General features: G+C 51.8%; 2 protein-coding genes across 2 annotated transcripts in view; both read right to left on the reverse strand.

Annotated features, from left to right (window-relative positions):
- Window positions 1-2,479, reverse strand: part of LOC107116789 (transmembrane protein 229b-like) — an 11,710-nt gene extending 9,231 nt beyond the window's left edge. Inside the window, exon 1 of the mRNA XM_015418788.1 lies at window positions 2,397-2,479. The gene's annotated coding sequence lies outside the window, so the exon portion shown is untranslated. The remainder of the gene's footprint in view (window positions 1-2,396) is intronic.
- Window positions 2,480-9,602: 7,123 nt separating this feature from the next.
- On the reverse strand, window positions 9,603-20,784 carry LOC107116788 (transmembrane protein 229B-like). The gene is made up of 2 exons (XM_015418787.1): window positions 20,615-20,784; window positions 9,603-10,760 (listed from the first exon to the last, which is right to left on the reverse strand). Exon 2 carries the CDS (start codon window positions 10,748-10,750, stop codon window positions 10,247-10,249), a length of 504 nt encoding a protein of 167 aa, XP_015274273.1. The 5' UTR covers window positions 10,751-10,760; window positions 20,615-20,784; the 3' UTR covers window positions 9,603-10,246.
- Window positions 20,785-21,062: the final 278 nt, after the last annotated feature.

Raw genomic sequence — 21,062 nt, forward strand, 5'->3', positions numbered from 1 at the left:
AGGAGGAGATTGGATTTATACCCTGCCCTTCACTTGGAGTCTCAGAGCAGCTTACAAACTCCTTTCCCTTCCCCTCCCCACAACAGACACCCTGTGAGGTGGGTGGGGCTGAGAGAACTCTGACACAAACTGCTCTTTTTCAAGGACAACTGTGCCAGAGCTTGTGACTGACCCTAGGTCACATCAGCAGGTGCAAGTGGAGGAGTGGGGAATCAAACCCGGTTCTCCCAGATTAGAGTCCGCGCACTTAACCATGACACCAAACTGAGAAAGGTGGCTACCACGCTGGCCGTCCTTTGCCCACCTATTTCCCCCAGTTACTTATGGACATTTTCAAGCGGAGGCTGGACGACCATCTTTTGGGTATGTTGCCGGGCTCTCTTTCGGCTGTGCTCCTGCAGAGTGTGGGAGGTTGGACTAGATGACCTGCAAGGTCCCAGTTCCAACTCTTAACGTTCTATGATTCTGTGATTTTATGCCTTGTAGGGAGATGTCCTTCCTTCGGCCTGCACTGAATCAGCTGCCAGTTGAGACCAGATCAGGATGGGTCGCTGTGTGAGTCTGTCCGTAGCGGTAGAAAAGAGCAAGAGCACCTTAAGGACTCACCTTAAGGACTCACAACACCTTAAGAGCACCTTAAGGACTCACAACATTTGTGGCAGGGGATGAGCTTTTGTGAGTCACTGCGCAGTGACTCACGAAAGATCCCCTGCCACAAATTTTCTACAGCTGCCAGTTGATTCAAGCAAGTGCCTCCCCCCCCAACTACTAGCATCTTCTGCTAGTTTCAAAGTCTGAAGATCTCTTGACCAGTGTTGCTAGTTCAGGGCTTTTTAGGGGTGGGGCTGTGACGACCTCTTACTTGGAGAGGTCTGGTTTGCCTTTAAAATGTTCTTTATGTTTTATTCTTAGGGTTTTCGGGCTGCCACCAGGGAAATCTAGGTTTTCCCAAACCTTTTCCTATAATATTTTCCACAGGGTAGGTGTACCTTGGGTCTTAGGCATTCGTGGTACTATGTGGTCCCAGGAATAATTCTTTACTTAGCTGGTAAACTTGAAGTAAATAGGATTTATTTAACAAAGGTATAAACACGAGGGTGAACAAGGTAAACAGTTCTGGGAATGATTTGATCATATGCTTGCATTCATTAGTGTTGTCGGGTCCTCCCTGGGGGGGGGGGTGTCGAGTTGCCAGGTTGGGGGACTCCTGGAGATTTGGGTGGTGGTAGAGGACAGGGACCTCAGTGGGGTACAGAGTCCTAGACTCCACCCTCTAAAGCATCCCCTTTCCTCCAGGGGAACTGATCTCCGTAGTCTCAAGCTGAGCTGTCATCAGTGTTCCCTCTAAGCTGAGTTAGTGTGAGCCAGCCCACAGATTTTTAGCCTCCGGCTCACACATTTCTGTCTTCGCTCAGGAAGGAGGGCTCCCAGAGCAAACTAACTTACGCAGTCGCCAAATCGCTCGCTCACCGCTTTAATGCCAGGCAGTGTTCCCTGTAAGCCGAGTTAGTGTGAGCTAGCTCACAGTTTTTTAGCCTCTGGCTCACAGATTTTTGTCTTAGCCCAGGAAGGGAGGGCTCCGGAGCAAACTAGTTTACACAGTAGCCAAATCACCTGCTCACAGCTTTAATGCCAGTCGCTCACAAAGTAGAATTTTTGCTCAACGAACTCCAGAGCTTAGAGGGAACATTGATGGCCAGGAGCTCACAAGGTAGAATTTTTGCTCACAGGACTCTACACTTATTTTAATTTTTTTTTTTCAGATGTTTACCCCGCCCTCCCAGCCGAAGCTGGCTCAGGGCGACTCACATAAAAACGGATAATGACATTAAAACATAGTTGTGGTTAAAACAATGTAAAATCATAATGAAGTGCTCGTGGTTCTTAATAATCATGCAGCGGTGCTTCGAGGGAGCACCGGCTGCCATTCCGGGGGATCCCCAGGTCCCACCTGGAGGGTGGCATCCCTACAGTCAGGAGCACAAACAACAAACAAGGAGAGACCCCCACGATCAATGTTCCCTCTAAGCTGTGGAGTCTTGTGAGCAAAAATTCTACTTTGTGAGCCACGGGCATTAAAGTTGTGAGCGAGCGATTGGGCTGCTGCATAAATTAGTTTGCTTGGGGCCCTCCTTCCTGAGCTAAGACAAAAAGGGGTGAGCCGGAGACTAAAGAACTAAATTAGTTTGCTCGGGGCCCTCCTTCCTGAGCTAAGACAAAAAGGGGTGAGCCGGAGACTAAAGAACTGTGAGCTAGCTCACACTCACTCAGCTTAGAGGGAACAGTGCCCAAGATTCTCTTCGGGTCACCTGCGAAGATCCCTTGGCTGTATTAGAAAGAACCGTTTAAGCCCCTGCTCTTCTTCCCGGTCTAACCCAAAAGCAAGGTTGTCTTACCTCTGAATCCCTTGCTTCGTTTTGTCCCTCCTCGTTGACTTCTCGTGAGCTTCTGTCGGCCACAGGAACCCTCAAGAGATTGAGTTAAAGCCAGGGAGTTTCTGGATCCTCTTCCCCGTGCTGGGAAAGAGAGAGCCCGAGATAGGGCAGCCAGGTGAGAACTGAACACCTGGTGCCGGTGGCGTTCCCACCCTCGGTGCTGTGGGCGTGTGACTTCCGCTCCTCCAAGTCCCAATTTCTCCATCTGAGGCGTGTTCGTGAAGAGGCAGCCGGCGTTTGCGGAGGGGATAATTAAATGCCATTGCAGGGAGTTCCACGCCCCATCCTACCCTACTTGTTTTCACGCCATCCCTTTGCCCAAAACAAAAGCTTGTGACTCCTGAGCGAAAAGCCGGGTCAAAAGACTCTTGGTTTCTAAGGCGCTTGAGGAGCTCTAGTGACCTGCCTTGGAAATTCTCTGTTGCTTGGCCCCATTTACAGGCGCTTTTCAGATGATTAAGCGTAGAGTCCTTGATATTGAAACACAAAGGCTTTACAGCTCAGCCAACAAATCTTGTTCCCCCTGCCCCAAACTTTGAGTCGCCTCTTACGGTAGACCCCCGCCCCAAGCACCAAGAAGACAGAGCATCCCTTGCCCCAGACCGAGAGTTCCCATCTATACCTTGTGGCTAATAGCCACTGATGAACCTCTGCTCCATACGTTTATCCAATTCCCTCTTGAAGTTGTCCATGCTTGTAGCCGCCTCCTCCTGTGGCAGTGAATTCCATGTGTTAATCATTCTTTGGGTGAAGGACTTCCTTTTATCTGTTCTAACCCGACCGCTCAGCAATTTCATGGAGTGCCCACGAGTTCTTGTATTGTGAAAAAGGGAGAAGAGTACTTCTTTCTCTACCTGCTCTGTCCCAATGCATAATCTTGTAAACCTCGATCATGGCACCCCTCAGCCATCGTTTCTCCAAGCTAAAGAGCCCCAAGCGCTTTAACCCTTTCTTCATAGGGAAAGTGTTCCAACCCTCTTATCTTTCTAGTTGCCCTTTTCTGCACTTTTTCCAATGCTAGATGGGCCGTTTGCTGATCCAAGATGGCTTCTCTTATGTCCTTATGTTCCTCCAGCGTGAAAGCATTGAGAAAACTAACAATTTGTCTGGGGGGGGGGGAATGGTAATAAACTTTGGCAAACCTGTTCTTAACCTAGCAAAAGTGTCCACAGACTGGAGCCCTTGGGGGGAATAAGAAACCAGTTCACCTGGAAGTGGCCAAGGCCTCCTGTTCCGATCTGCTCCTCATTTACACCTCTGGATTCTCATTTGCAGTCGCTGCAAAACTTTTAGTTAGAGGTAGAGCGTGAGTCCCTCCTTTCTGCTGTCCAAAGGCAGCCTCTGCTGGCGGCGGGAGGAAACGCACCCGGATCTCTTTTTAAATAAAAAGACTCTTTAAGAAGCCCCAAGACTTTGGACCGAGGTTCTCCTTGGCTGGATTCAGGGGTCATTTCCTGCGGGAGCGCACAGGAGCGGAGCTCCGGCAGTAAGGAGCCCAGGGGGGTGGGCCCATGCAACAAGCCCCGCCCTGTGCTCTCAGCAGCCCTCAGTCGGGCCAGGAGGCGCAGGAAGAAGCAGCCAGGGGAGACGCAGAGCCCCCCCTCCCGGCCCGCCTTCAGGCACAAGCTCTCCCTCCTCTATGAGGGCAGATCTCTGTGTTCCCCCCCCCCAATAGCTAGCAATCCAAAACTGTCCAGTGGCACCTTTAAGACCAAGTTTTATGCAGGTACAAGCTCTCCCTCCTCTGTGAGGGCAGATCTGCACGTTCCCCCCCCCAATAGACAGCAATCCAAAACAGTCCAGTGGCGCCTGAGCGGTGGGTGTTGCCTTCTGACACACTTCCGGTGATGTCAGGGGGTGTGGCATATGCAAATAACCCCCGGAACTCTAGCAGTTAAAGGCGGTCAAGTGCGGGTTACAGTAGATGGCAAAGAGCGTTCATCATTGTGGAATGGAGACGGGTATCTCAGGCCGTGATCCTTGCTTTAGGGACGGGGCTATGAAAAGCCCTCCCCCCACGCCCCTCTGACCTGTTGGAAGCTACCTCACTATTGAGGCTCGGGGGGGTGTGTGTGTCACATCTCCTGATGCCAGTTTCCCATGATGTAACCCTTCCCAAGATCCTCACACTTTAAAGCAGAAATCCCAGTGCCCAGGTGTGTGTCAGCAGACACTGGAGCCAGTCTTGGGGCAGTTTTGGATCGGTCTGGTGGGAAAGCAACACAAAGCTGCTGTATACTGAATCAGACCATCAAGGTCAGTATTGTCTACTCAGGCAGGCAGCAGCTCTCCATGGTCTCAGGCTGAGGTCTTTCCCATCCCCTCCTGCCTGGTCCTTTTAACTGGAGATGCCGGGGACTGAACCTGGGACCTTCTGCATGCCGAGCAGAGGCTCTGCCACTGAGCCACGGCCCCTCTTGACAGCTCTCCAGGGTCTCAGGCTGAGGCCTTTCCCATCCCCTCCTGCCTGGCCCTTTTCAACTGGAGATGCCGGGGACTGAACCTGGGACCTCCTGCATGCCAAGCAGAGGCTCTGCCACTGAGCCACAGTCCCTCTTTACAGCTCTCCAGGGTCTCAGGCAGAGGTCTTTCCCATCACCTCCTGCCTGGCCCTTTTCAACTGGAGATGCCGGGGACTGAACCTGGGACCTCCTGCATGCCAAGCAGAGGCTCTGCCACTGAGCCACAGTCCCTCTTTACAGCTCTCCAGGGTCTCAGGCAGAGGTCTTTCCCATCACCTCCTGCCTGGCCCTTTTCAACTGGAGATGCCGGGGACTGAACCTGGGACCTCCTGCATGCCAAGCAGAGGCTCTGCCACTGAGCCACGGCCCCTCTTTACAGCTCTCCAGGGTCTCAGGCGGAGGTCTTTCCCATCCCCTCCTGCCTGGTCCTTTTATAACTGGAGATGCCGGGGACTGAACCTGGGACCTCCTGCATGCCAAGCAGAGGCTCTACACCACTGAGCCACGGCCCCTCTTGACAGCTCTCCAGGGTCTCAGGTGGAGGTCTTTCCCATCACCTCCTGCCTGGTTCTTTTCAACTGGAGATGCCGGGGACTGAACCTGGGACCTTCTGCGTGCCAAGCAGAGGCTCTACCACTGAGCCACGGCCCTTCTTTACAGCTCTCCAGGGTCTCAGGCAGAGGTCTTTCCCATCACCTCCTGCCTGGCCCTTTTTAAACTGGAGATGCCGGGGACAGAACTTGGGACCTCCTGCGTGCCAAGCAGAGGCTCTGCCACTGAGCCACGACGGCCCCTCCCCAGGACAAAGGCTGCCTGTTTGTGTAATGTGTAGAGTTAAAAAACGACAACTGTGTGTGGGGGGGGAATGATCTTCCTCTCCTGTATATCCAAAGAAAGGTTGGCCAGTTTGTCAGACGAGATGGTTTTCTGCTGGTGGGTGAAAGGGAAGGCAGGTGGGGGTAAGGACTAGTGAGTCTGAGTGGGGGGTCTTGCTGGCACCCCCCCCCCAAGTGTCTCCTGCAATGGTTCTCTTCATGATGTCAGGTAGCCCTGTCATGGATCTGGAATTTCTCAGCTCTTCCCTGTCCAGCTATTGTGCGCTATCTCCGGCTTGACCTTGTAGTCTCCAGCTGCAAATACTCTGCTGGGAAAGGAACGGCTTTTTGCTATCCCCGCTTACTCTCCTGCTTGTGCACGAACTATAATCATTGGCTTCAGCTCATGGGGGGGGGGGAATGTTTGATTTCACTATAGGTCAGGGGCCCTTATACTGAAGGCTATTCCTGACACAAGCTGTATATGTGATCATTAGTACTGGATCCATCAATAAACAGTTATCTTCTTATGAAGCCCTGTGTAGTGTGACCTGACTAGCGACCCCGACACATATCTGTTATGTATTGGGACTGAAACATTCCAGGACTGTTTCTACCAGAGACTGGCTGAGCTTGAAGCCCGAGAACAATAGCCCACCAGGACTCTGGAAGTGGCCAATGAGGAACGAATGGTTCTGACCGTGGCCTATCATTGGGAGTGGGGTGTGTTTGGGTGTGGGAATTGCATGCTATTTAAACAGGGCTGTGGCCCTGGAGTTGTCTTGTTCTTGCTGAAATCACTGAATAAAATAGAGCTGATCACTCGTAGTGGGGGGTCTGCTCCTCCATGGAATCCACTATTTAACAATATCTATTGTAGAGGCACATGGGGAGGCTGTGTGCTCTCTCCTAGTCCGTCTGTCCCGCAACTTCCCATCAGCCCCTTGTTGACACTGGCAAGCAACACAAGGGAAGGCAGAGATAACTTTCTTTATTTACTATGTTTACGCCATGCCATTCTCCTCAGTGGGGGTCCCAACGCAGCTGACATCATTCTCCTGTCCTCCATTTTCTCTTCACAACAACCCTGTGAAGTAGGTCTGTGACTGGCCCAAGGTCACCCGGCAAGCTTCCGCGGCAGAGAAGAGATTCGAACCCGTGCACCCCAGAGTCTAGTCCTGCTTATACAGCAGTGTGGTGGCCTTTGCCGGTCCCCTCGGCGGGTTCATTCCAAGCACGCCTTCCCTCCCCCGTGTGGACTCGAGGGTCAAGAGAGCTGAGCTTTGCACGGAGCCGATTGGCCGCGGCCCATGACGTCACCGAGTAACCTCCCCGGAGAAAGGTTTACATTTTTAATGGAATGTTTTCCCCTTTAAAAAGAAAAAAAAAACCGAGGAGAAGAGAGGAATAACAAAAGAATAAATGTGTTTGTTGTACATCTGGAAAGAATAAGAAAAGGTAACAGGGGGTAGTGAAGACTGACGTCGTTTGCGTTGCTGGTACAGCGGTGGTGTCGTTTCAGTTGTGACGCTGGGCTTGGCTGAGGGTTGCCAAGTCTGGGGAGGGAGATCCCTGGAGATTTGGGGGCGGGACTTCAACGGGGTACAAGGCCACACAGCCCACCCTCCAAAGCAACAGTTTCCTCCAGGGGAGCTGATCTCTGTCACCTGGAGATCTGTCGTAATTTCAAGAGATCTCCAGGCCCCGCCTGGAGGCTGGCAACCCTAACTCGGCCCTATCTTTATTTGGCACCCTAAGATCCTCCTGGCTAGCTCTTCCTAACCACAGAGCCTTCGTATCTGAAGCACCTTTAGAGGCCATCTAGCCTAAATCCCCCCTGTACAGAAATACTGATTTCTAAAAGTCTCCTGCCTTCTCCTGTGATGTCTTTCTGATAACATGCAGTGCCTTATTTCCTGTTGCAAGCCAAATGGTGGGCCAGATGGCCTGAACAACTTTATAACCCACATTCTTCACACGTCCATGCTAGAAGCTAGACTGTAAGGCTCCACACTAGGCCTCACATGAGTGTTGTCACGTAGGCAATGAAGAAGCTGTGGATTTTGGGTCACCTGGCTGCAGGAGGGGCTCCAAGCTTCTAGCCATTCCTGTGTTGCAGCTATGGCAACCAACAATTGGGCACACCCATGCCCACTCGCAATTGGCTGATGGCCACAGCTAATTTGTGACTGGAATTGGGCTACAATTAGCTCTCCCTTCCTCCTCTTGTCGTTGTCTGTTTTATGACACCTGGAAATGCTGTCTCTTGGAAAACAAAGAGTTGCTTTGTGAACTGGAGCACATGGTTGTGCAAAGATGGGATTTCTCCTCAAAATCCCCTGGTACTTGGACTATTTTGGACTGATGAAGGTTCCTGACTTAGTAACTATGAATCATTAATGTTTAGTTAAGGCAAACAGCCGTAGCCTTTGTTATTTTTGTAATCCCTGGTAGTCTATTGCTGTGCTCTGTACTGAATAAAGATCCTTTTTGTTGCTAATTTGGCTTTGATGTTGTAACTTGACTTCCAAGTCTAAGTCCTGTGCCTAAACGCTCACCATATATGCTACCATTGCAGAGTAAAGCGTGCATCTCTGAGCTAGAGTTGCTACTGTGTTAAATCCCAGATGCTAACTAAGGGCTGGAATCTCTCCCTTCGGAAATGCAGGGACTAGTGAAAAGAGGTTCTGGTGGCACATTGTTCTGAAGACCCGAGAGGGTATAGCCTATGGGTTTGTTGTTTAGTGTATTGAAAAGTAAAGGATTCCCTCCCATCCCTGGACTGGCCTGGGTGGGCTAATCCTGTACACACACACTCCTTTAGCTCAACACAGGAACTCCAAAGTTAAAACTTCAGCTTGGCTACAAACACGACTGAGCGGCTCAGGTGGGAATACGGTTCCCAGTGTTGGGAAATACCTGGAGATTTTTTTCTGGGGGTGGAGCTTGAGGTGGGTGGGGATTGAGGAGGGGAGGGACTTCAGTGTGTGTGGGGGTCAATGCCATAGAGCCCCACCTTCCAAACGGGCCATTTTTCTGCAGGGGAACTGATCTCTGTGGCCCGCAGGTCGGTTGTATTCCCAGGAGGTCTCCAGCCACCACCTGGAGGTTGGCAACCGTACCGGGAAAGGGAAAAGCCCATTCAGGGGCCCAAAAGGGGGGGGGGAGGAAATCCAAAGGTTAGCTCTGCCGCCTTTCCTGTAGTAACTGTGGCTGGATTCTCTGCCTGCAGGAATCCCACATATCTGCTTTGGACCCAGAGAAGAAGAAGAGGAGGAGGAGATTGCATTCATACCCTGCCCTTCACTACCCAAAGGTGCCTCAGAGCGGCTCACAAACTCCTTTCCCTTCCCCTCCCCACAACAGGCACCCTGTGAGGTAGGTGGGGCTGAGAGAGCTCTGACGGAAACTGCTCTTTTTCAAGGACAGCTCTTATCAGAGCTACGGCTTGCCCAAGGTCATCCAGCAGCTGCGAGTGGAGGAGTGGGGGAATTAAACCTGGTGCTCCCAGATTAGAGTCCGCGCACTTCACCACTACACCAAACTGGCTCTTCTGCACCAATCCCAAAGAGGAGGAGGAGAAAGAGGAGGAGGAGGAGGGGATTGGAAAAACCCACCTTTCAAAGCGGCCATTCCCTCCAGGGGGGGACTGACCTCTGTCACCTGGAGATAACTTGTGATGGAGGGAGAGCTCCAGCCGCCGCCTGGAGACTGGCAACCCTAGTTGAACGCTGCTGTATGCATGGCTCCCTCTAAGCTGTGTGAGTCTTGCGAGCAAAGATTCTACTTTGTGAGCGACCGGCATTCAAGTTGCGAGCCGGCGATTGGGCTGCGGCGTAAATTAGTTTGCCTCTGGAGCCCTCCTTCCTGAGCCAGGATGAAGATGTGTGAGCCGGAGGCTCAAAAACAGTGAGCTGGCTCACACTAGCTCCGCTTAGAGGGAGCACTGGTCATATGGACGCTCCCGTGTAATCTGAGAGCCTTCCTGCATTTTGTGCGTGGGGAAATCCAGCTCTCGCTAAACAGACAGGGTACATACCAAAGGATTAAAATGGGTCAGCTCGCCCTGGACGAAGACAGCGCTGCCCCCAACCGGAAGCTGGGAACTGCCACCATGTGGCAAGAACGCGTCAGAAAGAGAACACCTACTAGCACCTATAATAATATTCTTCATCATCACCATAAATCACGTTTTGACTGCCACCCTTCCTCTACGGCTGGCCTAGACCGGGTTCTCCCCTTCATACGACTCTCACAACAGCCCTGTGAGGTGGGTCAGGCCGAGAGATCACGTCTAGACCAAGGTCGTCCAGCGAGCTTTGTGACCGCTAGGGAGAATTTGAACCCTGACTCTCCCGTCACGGGCAAAGGCCCCTATCCCCGCATTGGCTTGACAAAACGGAAATGTGTTTCCCGCACTATCCTCTCGCCTTCTGAGGAGGGAGAAAAGAGGGAGAGAACTGATCCAAAGAAAGGGAAGAGTTGCCAACTGCAGAGTGCGTTTGAGGGGCGGCGGCAGGTCACCCCCCTCCCTCTACTCCTCCTTCCACAGACGTTTCTGTTCAGAATTGGGCGAGGGATACTCTTTGGGCTCCCAGGTCTCATCCAGCCGGAGGCGGAGCGTGTGGACCACCACCCTCTCCAGCAAGAGGGACCCGACAAACCACAAGGGGCAATACTCCAGGGTGATGAGACCCATGAAGTTGTGACGGTAGCCGCTGTAGTCCCAGGGGCAGGCGTTGAAGCAGCGCAGGATGTAGCCAATGCAGAACTCCCAAGCGTAGATGCAAAGGGTGTAGAGGAAGCCCCGGACCACGAGGTTACACCGGCACCGCAGACGGAGGTAGAGGTGTTCCAAGATCATGCCGAAAGTGCCGTAGATGAACAGGACCCAGACGCTGGCGACCCCCAGTAATCTCCAGTCCCAGTGCGCGAGGAGGTTGCACGTGGCTGTGAAGCCAATCTCTGCGAGGTAGCCGTGGAGGGCGTAGATGTACCACCGGCACAACGGGCTCAAGGGTTCGCCTGCGTTACCCATGACTGGCAACCTGCGTGGAGAAAGACAGGGGAGTGTTCATGCGTCATGATTAGCGTTTGGAACGGTGAATGGTTCGCTCTGATATACAAATGCTACAAAAAAAACCCCCAAACACCCCCCATTTCTTCAGCACCATGCTCGGCTTGTGCGTGATTTTCTGCCATCGGGGCTTGGCTAATATTATTGTGCATCCTAGAGCAATGTTCCAACACATGCAGGGCTATTTTGGGGCAGGAACGCCCAGGAACGGAGTTCCGGCTGGCTCCCAAGTTGGCCACGCCCAGCAGGAGCTCATTAGCATAACAGGCCACACCCAACAGCAGAAACTCATCAGGATTGGCTACATTAGGGGTGTGTGGCCTAAAATGCAAAGGGGTTCCTGCTCCAAAAAAAGGCCCTGGGTTTTGACAACAAACAAGGTTAACAGAATAAGAAGCAAAAGGTGGGTGTGGCTGGATGACCACACTTCTGGTAACATGGGGGTGCGGCCTAATGTGCTAATGAGCTGTGCTGGCAGGGGTGTGGCCTAATAGGCTAATGAGTTCCTGCTGTTGGGTGTGGCCTATTATGCTAATGAGTTCCTGCTGGGCTTTTTCTACAAAAAGAGCCCTGAATGTGTACAGATAGAACGTGCAGATATGCCCATATATAAGAGCCCACAGGGGCAGCGGCCACACCTAATTTTTACGATCCTCAAAAACCTCCCCTTTTATCAGGAATTTGCAGGCTGCACATTTCCCGCACCTGTGAAAACCTCTAATTGTGTAACTGCCCCTGGAACTTAAAGGAGCAACATCGACTTTGACCAACAAATGTCTAAGATTGCAATCTCTCCTGAATCCAATGTGGCTGTTGTGGGGAGGGGGAGGGAAGCTCCTCTGAGACTCTTTCGGGTAATAAAGGCCAGGGTATAAATCCAATCTCCTCCTCCTTAACTTTAATGGTCTAATCAATAAAAAAAGATCCTTCCTGGTAATGAATGCATCATATTTACTGGTTGGTACTGTCTAAACAATAAAAAAAAGATCCTTCCTGGTGGTGAATGCATCAGATTTACTGGTTGGTAGTCTCAAGTGGCTCAAGTGGTTAAGACGCTGAACTGCAGGCTGTGGAAGGTCGGTAGTTCAGGAGTTCGAGACCCGAGTGTGCCGCATGACGGAGTGAGCTCCCGTCTCTAGTTCCAGCTCCTGCCAACCTAGCAGTTCGAAAGCAAGAAATTGCAAGTAGATCAGTAGGCACCACTTCGATGGGAAGGTAACAGCGTTCCGTGCGCCTTGGTGCTTAGTCATGCCGGCCACATGACCACGGAAACGTCTTCGGACAGCGCTGGCTCTTCGGCTTGGAAACGGAGATGAGCACCGCAACCCTAGAGTTGGATTTGACTGGCTTTCGAGCAAGGGAACCTTTACCTTTATTGTCTAAACAATAAATAAAAGATCCTTCCCGGTAGTAAATACATCATGTTTACTCGTTAGTACTGTTTAATCCATAAAAAAGATACTCCCTGGTAATAAATGCATCATATTTACTGGATAGTACTGTTTAATCGATAAAAAAGATCCTTCCTGGTAGATTTACTGGCTGGTACTGTCTAATTAAAAAAAAAAGATCCTTCCTGGTAATAAAAGAAGCAAAGAAGAAGAGATTGGATTTATACCCTGCCTTTCACTACCCAAAGGAGTCTCAGAGCGGCTCACAAACTCCTTTCCCTTCCTCTCCCCACAACAGACAGACACCCTGTGAGGTGGGCAGGGCTGAGAGAGCTCTGACAGAAACTGCTCTTTTTCAAGGACAGCTCTTATCAGAACTATGGCTTGCCCAAGGTCATCCAGCAGGTGCAAGTGGAGGAGTGGGGAATCAAACCCGGCTCCGCCAGATTAGAGTCTGCGCTCTTAACCACTACACCAAACAGCATCACATTTACTGGTTGGTACTGTCTAATCAATTAAAAAAGATCCTTCTTGGTAATAAAAGGGCTCTGTCTCTGTCCTTCATTGGCGTCAGGATTCTTGGATCTGGTGGGAGGGGGCCCATTCTGGAGCCTCCACCGGTATGTCCATGCTAGCCAAAACCTACCCTGGCTGGCTGGACTTCTCTCCCTGCAGCTAAGCCCTGGTATGGAGTGGAACTGAGTGTCCTTAGCAGGGGTCATTTCCTACGGAAGCACACAGGAGCGGAGCTCCAGCAGTAAGGAGCCCAGGGGGCGGGCACATGCAACAAGCCCCGCCCCCTGCTCCCAGCAGCCCTCAGTCAGAGCAAGAAGCAGCCAGGTAAGCTGCAGAGCGCCCCCCTGGCCCCCCCGGTCCAAAACAGTCCAGTGGCACCTTTAAGACCAAGTTTTATTCAGGTACAAGCTCTCCCTCCTCTGCGAGGACAGATCTGCACATCCCCCCCCCCATAGTTAGCAATCCAAAACAGTCCAGTGGCGCCTGAGCGGTGGGGGTTGCCTTCTGACACACTCCCGGTGATGTCAGGGGGTGTGGCCTATGCAAATAAGTTATGCTAATGCGTTATGCTAATGAGCTCCTGCATCTCTTTTTCTATGAAATGACCCCTGGTCCTTTGGATACGCAGAGACGGCCTCATGTCACTGAATGACACAGGGGGCAAAACAGAACTCTGTGGGCCCCCGTAGCTTCACAGCTATGCGCATAAGCAAGCATTCTCCCCCAGTGCCACCTTTTGGATTTGTGTCGCCAGGTTGGATCAGAACTGCTGGGAGGGTTTGCCCCCCAGGACTCAACCCAGAAAGCTTCCCTGGGAGGAAGACGCAAGGTTTTGCTCTGAGATCCAAAACACTCACAGGGTCAGTCCCTCTTTCTTTGGTCCGGACGTGCCTTGGACCGGGACCTGGCAGGTCAGTTTCTCTCTTTCGCTCTCACCTCTTCCCAGGGCTCTTTTTGGGCAGGAACGCACAGGAACGGAGTTCCGGCTGGCTCCCGAGTCGGCCACGCCCAGCAGGAACTCATTAGCATAATAGGCCACACCCAACAGCAGACACTCATTAGGATTGGCTACATTAGGTGTGTGTGGCCTAACATGCAAAGGAGTTCCTGCTCCAAAAAAAAAGGCCCTGGGTTTTGACAACAAACAAGGTAAGCAGAATAAGAAGCAAAAGGTGGGTGTGGATGGATGACCACACTTCTGGCAACATGGGGGTGTGGCCTAATGTGCTAATGTGGCCTATTATGCTAATAAGTTCCTGCTGGGCTTTTTCTACCAAAAAAGCCCTGCCTCTTCTGAATCCCGCATTTGCTGAATTCTGCGTTCGCTAATTTCGCAACTGGTAACCTAGCCAACCTAGCAGTTCGGAAGCAAGAAGTTGCAAGTAGATAAATAGGTACCGCCAGGGGTCATTTTGTAGAAAAAGAGGTGCAGGAGCTCATAGGATAACTCATTAGCATCTTTTTTGCATATGCCACACCCATGACTGTCTTGGACGGGGGGGGGGGCAGGGAATACTGTAACCTGAATTGTCTTGTAAAGGTAAAGGTTTCGCCTTGCTCGAAAGCCAGTCGAATCAGACTCTAGGGCTGCGGTGCTCATCTCCGTTTCCAAGCCAAAGAGCCAGCGCTGTCAGAGGACTTCTCCGCGGTCATGTGGCCGGCATGACTAGACGCCGAGGCGCACAGAACGCTGTTACCTTCCCACCGAAGCGGTACCTATTTATCTACTTGCAATTACTGGACTTATATGTAGCTATGAATACCAGAGGACTCCTGGTAAGGTCACCTAGTTCTAATTAGTTGAATTCCAGCCAGGGGTGTGTTCTTCGGAAGTGAGCTTCCCTCCTCTCTGATCCGCCTGTGTCCAAACACAGTGGCGTCTCCTTCCCGATACCATCTGAATGTTTTCAGCCCTTCCCCCGTGACCAGTGTTCCCTCTAAGCTGAGTTAGTGTGAGCTAGCTCACAGTTTTTTAGCCTCCGGCTCACACATTTTTGTCTTGGCTCAGGAAGGAGGTGGCTCCAGAGCAAACTAATTTATGCAGGAGCCAAATCGCTCGCTCACAACTTTAATGCCAGTAGCTCACAAGGTAGAATTTTTGCTCACAAGACTCCACAGCTTAGAGGGAACATTGCCCGTGACCCAGACAGCTAGAAACTAAATCGAGATTTGTTTTACGTCAAGGTGTTTTAGGGATTCAGGTTATTCGTTTTGGGGCGTAGCTGCGAAAAAAGGCAAAGGTGGGTCTCCAACCGGACAGCAGAACTGCTCTATAAACCAGATAAAGGAAGTTTCGAGACCTTGGTCGGCATATTCTTTCCGAACCAGTGTGTTGTAGCAGTTAAGAGTGTCGGACTAGTATCTGGAAGACCTGTATGGCTCAGGCTAGCCCAATCTCGTCAGCTCTCGGAAGCTAAGCAGGGTCCGCCCTGGCTAGTATTTGGAAGGGAGACCTCCAAGGAATACCAGGGTCGGGCGGCAGAGGCAGGCAATGGCAAACCACCTCTGAAACATCTCTCGCCTTAAAAACAAGCCTAGCTCGCCACCTACTGGTGCCTAACTCTAAAAAAGAGCTAGGACTTCTGGCTGCCAGATGATCTTAGCATCTCATAGCTATTCTGCACCAATGTCCCCTCTATGCTGTGGAGTCTTGTGAGCAAAAATTCTACTTTGTGAGCTACCGGCATTAAAGTTGTGAGTGAGCGATTGGGCTGCTGCATCGATTAGTTTGCTCTGGAGCCCTCCCTCCTGAGCAGAGACAAAAATCTGTGAGCCGGAGGCTAAAAAACTGTGAGCCGGCTCACCCGAACTCAGCTGAGAGGGAACACTGCTCTGGAGCCCTCCTCCCTGAGCGAAGATAAAAATGTGTGAGCCGGAGGCTAAAAAACGGTGAGCTAGCTCACACCAACTCAGCTGAGAGGGAACATTGTTCTACACACGTGCCATGCGATAATCAATTAATTTAGCAACTGACTTGAGATTTGTTTTTAAGTCAAGGTGTTTTAGGAATTCAGATTCAGCTGCGAAAAAAGACAAAGGTGCGTCTCCAACCGGACAGCGGAACTTCTTTATCAACCAGATAAAAGACGGTTCAGGCTCTTCGCCAGCATACCCTTTCAGAGCCAGCGTGTTGTAGCAGTGAAGAGTGTCGGACTAGTATCTGGGCGACCCGGATTCGAGTCTCCCCGCTCGTACCATGGAAGCTCGCTGGGTGACCTCGGGCCAGTCACACACTGTCCGCCCAACCTACCTCACAGGGTTGTTGTGAGGATAAAACGAAGGAGGGAAGGTTGATGTAAGCTGCCTGGAGGAGGATGGACGTCACCTTGGGTACCCGTTGGGGTACAGACAAAGTTTTAAAAAGTAAATAAATACCACTTAAAAGCATCCTTCTCTTCCATGCCTGCCAAGTTCCCTGGAAAGGCAGATTTGGTCATCTGACAGCCATGCGGATTCTGTGAATGTAGGCAGATCACAAGAAGGGAGGGCAGGAAGGGTTGCCTCAGTGCTCAGTTCTCCTGGCCCCTTTCTTACACACCCAGGGAAACGCTGATCGCCACTTTGGGGTCAGGAAACCATTTTTTCTCCAGGCCAGTTTGGCTGGAGATCCTGGAGGGGTTTTCTTTTTGGTCATCTTCTGGGCATGGAATTGGGGTCGCTGGGGGTGTGTGGAGGGGGGAGTAGTTGTGAATTTCCTGCATTGGGCTGGAGGTTGGACTAGATTACCCTGGAGGTCCCTTCCAACTCTATGATTCTAAGATTCTATTAATCCCCCCCCCCAACAAAGACAGGATTCTTTAAGGCTGTAGGCCCATTTTGTGAAAGGGGGGGGGGGAATGTCCAAGGGAAAAGTGTTGAACATGGTTGATCCAAATGTTAGAGTGAACAGTGAATGATGTTTGTATGTGCATGAATAATGACTTACAGGTTAGACCTCGAGAAAGGGGTGTTGGAAATATGCGTGTTGCAAGGTCTAAGATTCAGTCACTATAGGGTTAATCTGTTTACCTTGTGTGCTATTGTTTAGACTGACCTGGAAGGGAAACCTGGCGCAAAGGAAACAAAGCTCGGGAAATCTAAGTCTGTTTACTAGCAATCCTTGGTTAATGTATTCAGGTGATTTCCTTCTAGGGGTCAAGAAGAAGAAGAATCTCCATTACAGTTGTTGTGGTAGACCGTGTGGTCAGTCTGTAAAGATGTCAAGATGTAGTCTTAGGTGTCTTTGTTGTTTTGTAGATTTCCCTGTGAACCCTTCCCTTAGAAATAAAGATTTTTACACAGAAAGAAATGCCGCCTCTCCAGTGAAGCAAAGATCCATTGCAAACTTTGGGACTCCGGGACCTCTGTTTCTTGGCCCTTGAGAATGGGATTTCTCTCTCCCCCCACCCAACCCACATGCACGCATCAACCCAGAAACCTGATCTTATTGAACTAAAAAACAAAAAGGAGGCCCAAACTCTTAGGTTCCTGGATCCACTCCCAAAATGCTGAGCTGTCACAATCTGAACTCCAAGGACCGGTTTGTGGTTTTAAGTGAGCTTAATCGACTTTCTTTGTATCGTTCCAGATCTGTTGTTCGTAGAAAGGGCTCCACTAGACTTATTTCTCAAGTAATCTTCCACGGACCTCAGAGCAGCGTCTGTGATCCTCCCCCCCTTTTCGCCCTCACAACAACCCTGCAAGGTGGGCTAGACTAGGTGAAGAGTAACCAGGTGGAGAGTTATCCAGCAAGTTTTAAGGGGACAGTGGAATTGGAACCCAGATCTCCTAGACGGTTAGTCTGACACTGTGGCCGCTATGCCACGCTGCCTCTCCACCTGAAGGCACGCCTAGTTCCCAAAAGCTGCCCAGAGGCTTCTGTTTGGCTCCTGGGAACCGGGCACAGCTAGACTACTGTAATGTGCCGTGCGTAGGGCTGCCGTGGAGAAGGAGAAACTGCACCCAGGCCCAAGTGAGGATGGGCCACGGTATCAATTTAGGACTTTAAAAAATAACCCACCACGAAAGCAGCTAACGATAAGACACAAAGGGTAATTAAAATGCAGGGGGGGAAATGTTTCTTGACTGGATTCTCTCTGCCCAGTAAGCTGATTGTACTGCAGGATCGACTTTCGCTTCCAGGACATTATTCGGTCCCATTCGACATGCTGGTTTTGACCGAGAAAAGTCTAAACTAGAGGCGGGCAGATCTGGAGCGCGTCTGGCCTGCGAGAGGTTTTCCTTGTCCCTCAGTTTGACAGGATCATCGGCGCATGGGACTGAAGCACTATTTAGCAGGATGACGTTCCCGAAAAACTGGGGAACGGCTCACGGGATGCTAAAAGCGGCAGAATCGGGGAGAAGCGGCCACAGCCGGCTCTCTGCCCGCTTTGGAGGGCGCCAAGTCGGACGCTGGAAAACAGGAGGAGCCAGCGCCCGACTTGGCGTCTTTCAAAGCAGGCGGAGAGCTGGGTGTGTCCCTTGGGATGGGAAATGTGCCCATCTGGGCCCCGGGTATTGGGCGGCCTCTTCTCCTAACAGCCGGATGCCAGATCCCCGCTCAGGGTACATCTGCCAACCCACCTCTTCCGACTGTCCTTCTGCGGGAGATTTTTCCGGCCTCTTTCCAGACTGGAATCTGGGGCCATGCCGAGCCTGCGACAAAGTTCTCTGCACTTTCTTGTTCCCGTTTCAAATTTGCCATGGAGCATTTCCTTTCCCAGCCCTCCAGATGTTGTTCCTGTTGCCTTGGTTTCGAGGAACCCAGGTCTGCAAAGACTGTAATCCGCACCCCGTCTTTGTAACGCTAACGCTATCTTATAATTTGTCTGCAGCAACCATAGTTTTCAGTGCTGCTGCCAGTTTATCGGTATGATTTCTACCAGCATGAGCCACCCTGGGCAATGTGTCGTCGTTAAAACAGGATTCAGAAAACTGGAGTTCCCAGGTAGTCTGCCTTCAAAACTGGAGGTTTCATTCATCTGATTAATTGCTATGAACTGGGCTCTTGGGTCTGTGGCTCAGTGGTACAGTTTGCAGAAGGTCGCAGGTGCAGTCCCCGGCATCTCCAGTTAAAAGGGCCAGGCAGGAGGTGATGGGAAAGACCTCCGCCTGAGACCCTGGAGAGCTCTAAAGAGGGGCCATGGCTCAGTGATAGAGCATCTTGCTTGACATGCAGAAGGTCCCTGTTCAATCCCCGGCATCTCCAGTTCAAAAGGACCAGGCAGGAGGTGATGGGAAAGACCTCCGCCTGAGACCCTGGAGAGCTGCAAAGAGGAGCCGTGGCTCAGTGGAAGAGCCTCTGCTTGGCATGCAGAAGGTCCCAGGTGCAGTCCCCGGCATCTCCAGTTAAAAGGACTAGGCAGGAGGTGGTGGGAAAGACCTCCGCCTGAGACCCTGGAGAGCTGTCAAGAGGGGCCGTGGCTCAGTGGAAGAGCCTCTGCTTGGCATGCAGGAGGTCCCAGGTTCAATCCCTACCATCTCCAGTTAAAAAGGACCAGGCAGGAGGTGGTGGGAAAGACCTCTGCCTGAGACCCTGGAGAGCTGTCAAGAGGGGCTGTGGCTCAGTGGAAGAGCCTCTGCTTGGCATGCAGAAGGTCCCAGGTGCAGTCCCTGGCATCTCCAGTTAAAAGGACTAGGCAGGAGGTGGTGGGAAAGACCTCCGCCTGAGACCCTGGAGAGCTGTCAAGAGGGGCCGTGGCTCAGTGGGGATTCAGAAAACTGGAGTTCCCAGGTAGACTGCCTTCAAAACTGGAGGTTTCGTTCGTCTGATTAATTGCTATGAACCGTGCTTTTGGGTCTGTGGCTCAGTGGTAGAGCTTGCAGAAGGTCCCAGGTGCAGTCCCCGGCATCTCCAGTTCAAAGGGTCAGGCAGCAGGTGACGTGAAAGACCTCCGCCTGAGACCCTGGAGAGCTGTCAAGAGGGGCTGTGGCTCAGTGGCAGAGCCTCTGCTTAGCATGCAGAAGGTCCCAGGTTCCATCCCCGGCATCTCTAGTAGAAAAGGACCAGGCAGGAGGTGACGGGAAAGACCTCCGCCTGAGACCCTGGAGAGCTCTACAGAGGGGCCGTGGCTCAGTGGAAGAGCCTCTGCCTGGCATGCAGAAGGTCCCAGGTTCAATCCCCAGCATCTCCAGTTAAAAAGGACCAGGCAGGAGGTGACGGGAAAGACCTACGCCTGAGACCCTGGAGAGCTCTACAGAGGGGCCGTGGCTCAGTGGAAGAGCCTCTACTTAGCATGCAGAAGGTCCCAGGTTCAATCCCCAGCATCTCCAGTTAAAAAGGACCAGGCAGGAGGTGATGGGAAAGACCTCCGCCTGAGACCCTGGAGAGCTCTACAGAGGGGCCGTGGCTCAGTGGAAGAGCCTCTGCTTGGCATGCAGAAGGTCCAAGGTTCCATCCCCGGCATCTCTAGTAGAAAAGGACCAGGCAGGAGGTGATGGGAAAGACCTCCGCCTGAGACCCTGGAGAGCTGCTGCCAGTCTGAGTAGACAATACTGACCTTGATGGACCAAGGGTCTGATTCGGTAAAAGGGAGATTCATGTGTTTTGTCCTCCATCCTGCCCTGAGGACTTCCATGCACACACAAGAGACACTCAAATACTTCTTGAGTGTTATGCAAAGATGCTAAATCATTTCATCCTTTGCAATTGGGAGAACCCTTCCAAGCAGTGCTCCCTCTAAGCTGAGTTAGTGTGAGCTAGGTTACGGTTGTTTAGCCTCCGGCTCGCACATTTTTTTTCGCTCGGGAAGGATGGCGCCAGAGCAAACCAGTTTAATGCCGCAGCCAGATCTCTCGCTCACAGCTTTAATACCAGTCGCTCACAAGGTAGAATGTTTGCTCACAAGACTCCGCAGCTTAGAGGGAGCGTTATGCTTCCGAGGTATTATAAACCCGCTCTCCAGCCTACCTCCGCCACAAACCAAAGTGAGGGACTCACCTCCGAATTGCTGCTTGCCTTTCTCCTTTCTCCTGCCCACGACTGTGGCCTCCCAGGAACAAGCGGGTCACCAAACCCAGCAGATTCTCACAAGCCTCTTCTCAAGCTCGGGGAAGGGAGCGGTGCGCAGTGGGTGCAGCAGCGCAGGCTGAACTCCTGGACTCCGCTTCCAGATGCTGTCCCTTTTGGCAGGTGGCAGGGATGCTGACAGAGGGTTCCTCCCACCTGTTTGGCGGCTGAGTCACTTCCTCAGTTTCCCCGCCGTCACGGGAGCAAACATACCTCGAGCCGCCCGGGGCAATGCGGCGTTGTGCTGAGAACGGCCATTCTGGGCTCTACTCCGCTCCGTCCTTTTCGCCTCTTTGCACAACAGAGGCATGTTTGGAACTCGGGACAGAAAACTCAGTTCATCTCAGGTCTGACTCAGAAACCAGCCGCAGCTTGGAAA

Source organism: Gekko japonicus, unplaced genomic scaffold (genome assembly GCF_001447785.1).
Source record: "Gekko japonicus isolate JY-2015 unplaced genomic scaffold, Gekko_japonicus_V1.1 scaffold1198, whole genome shotgun sequence".
In the NCBI taxonomy this organism is placed as follows: domain Eukaryota; kingdom Metazoa; phylum Chordata; class Lepidosauria; order Squamata; family Gekkonidae; genus Gekko; species Gekko japonicus.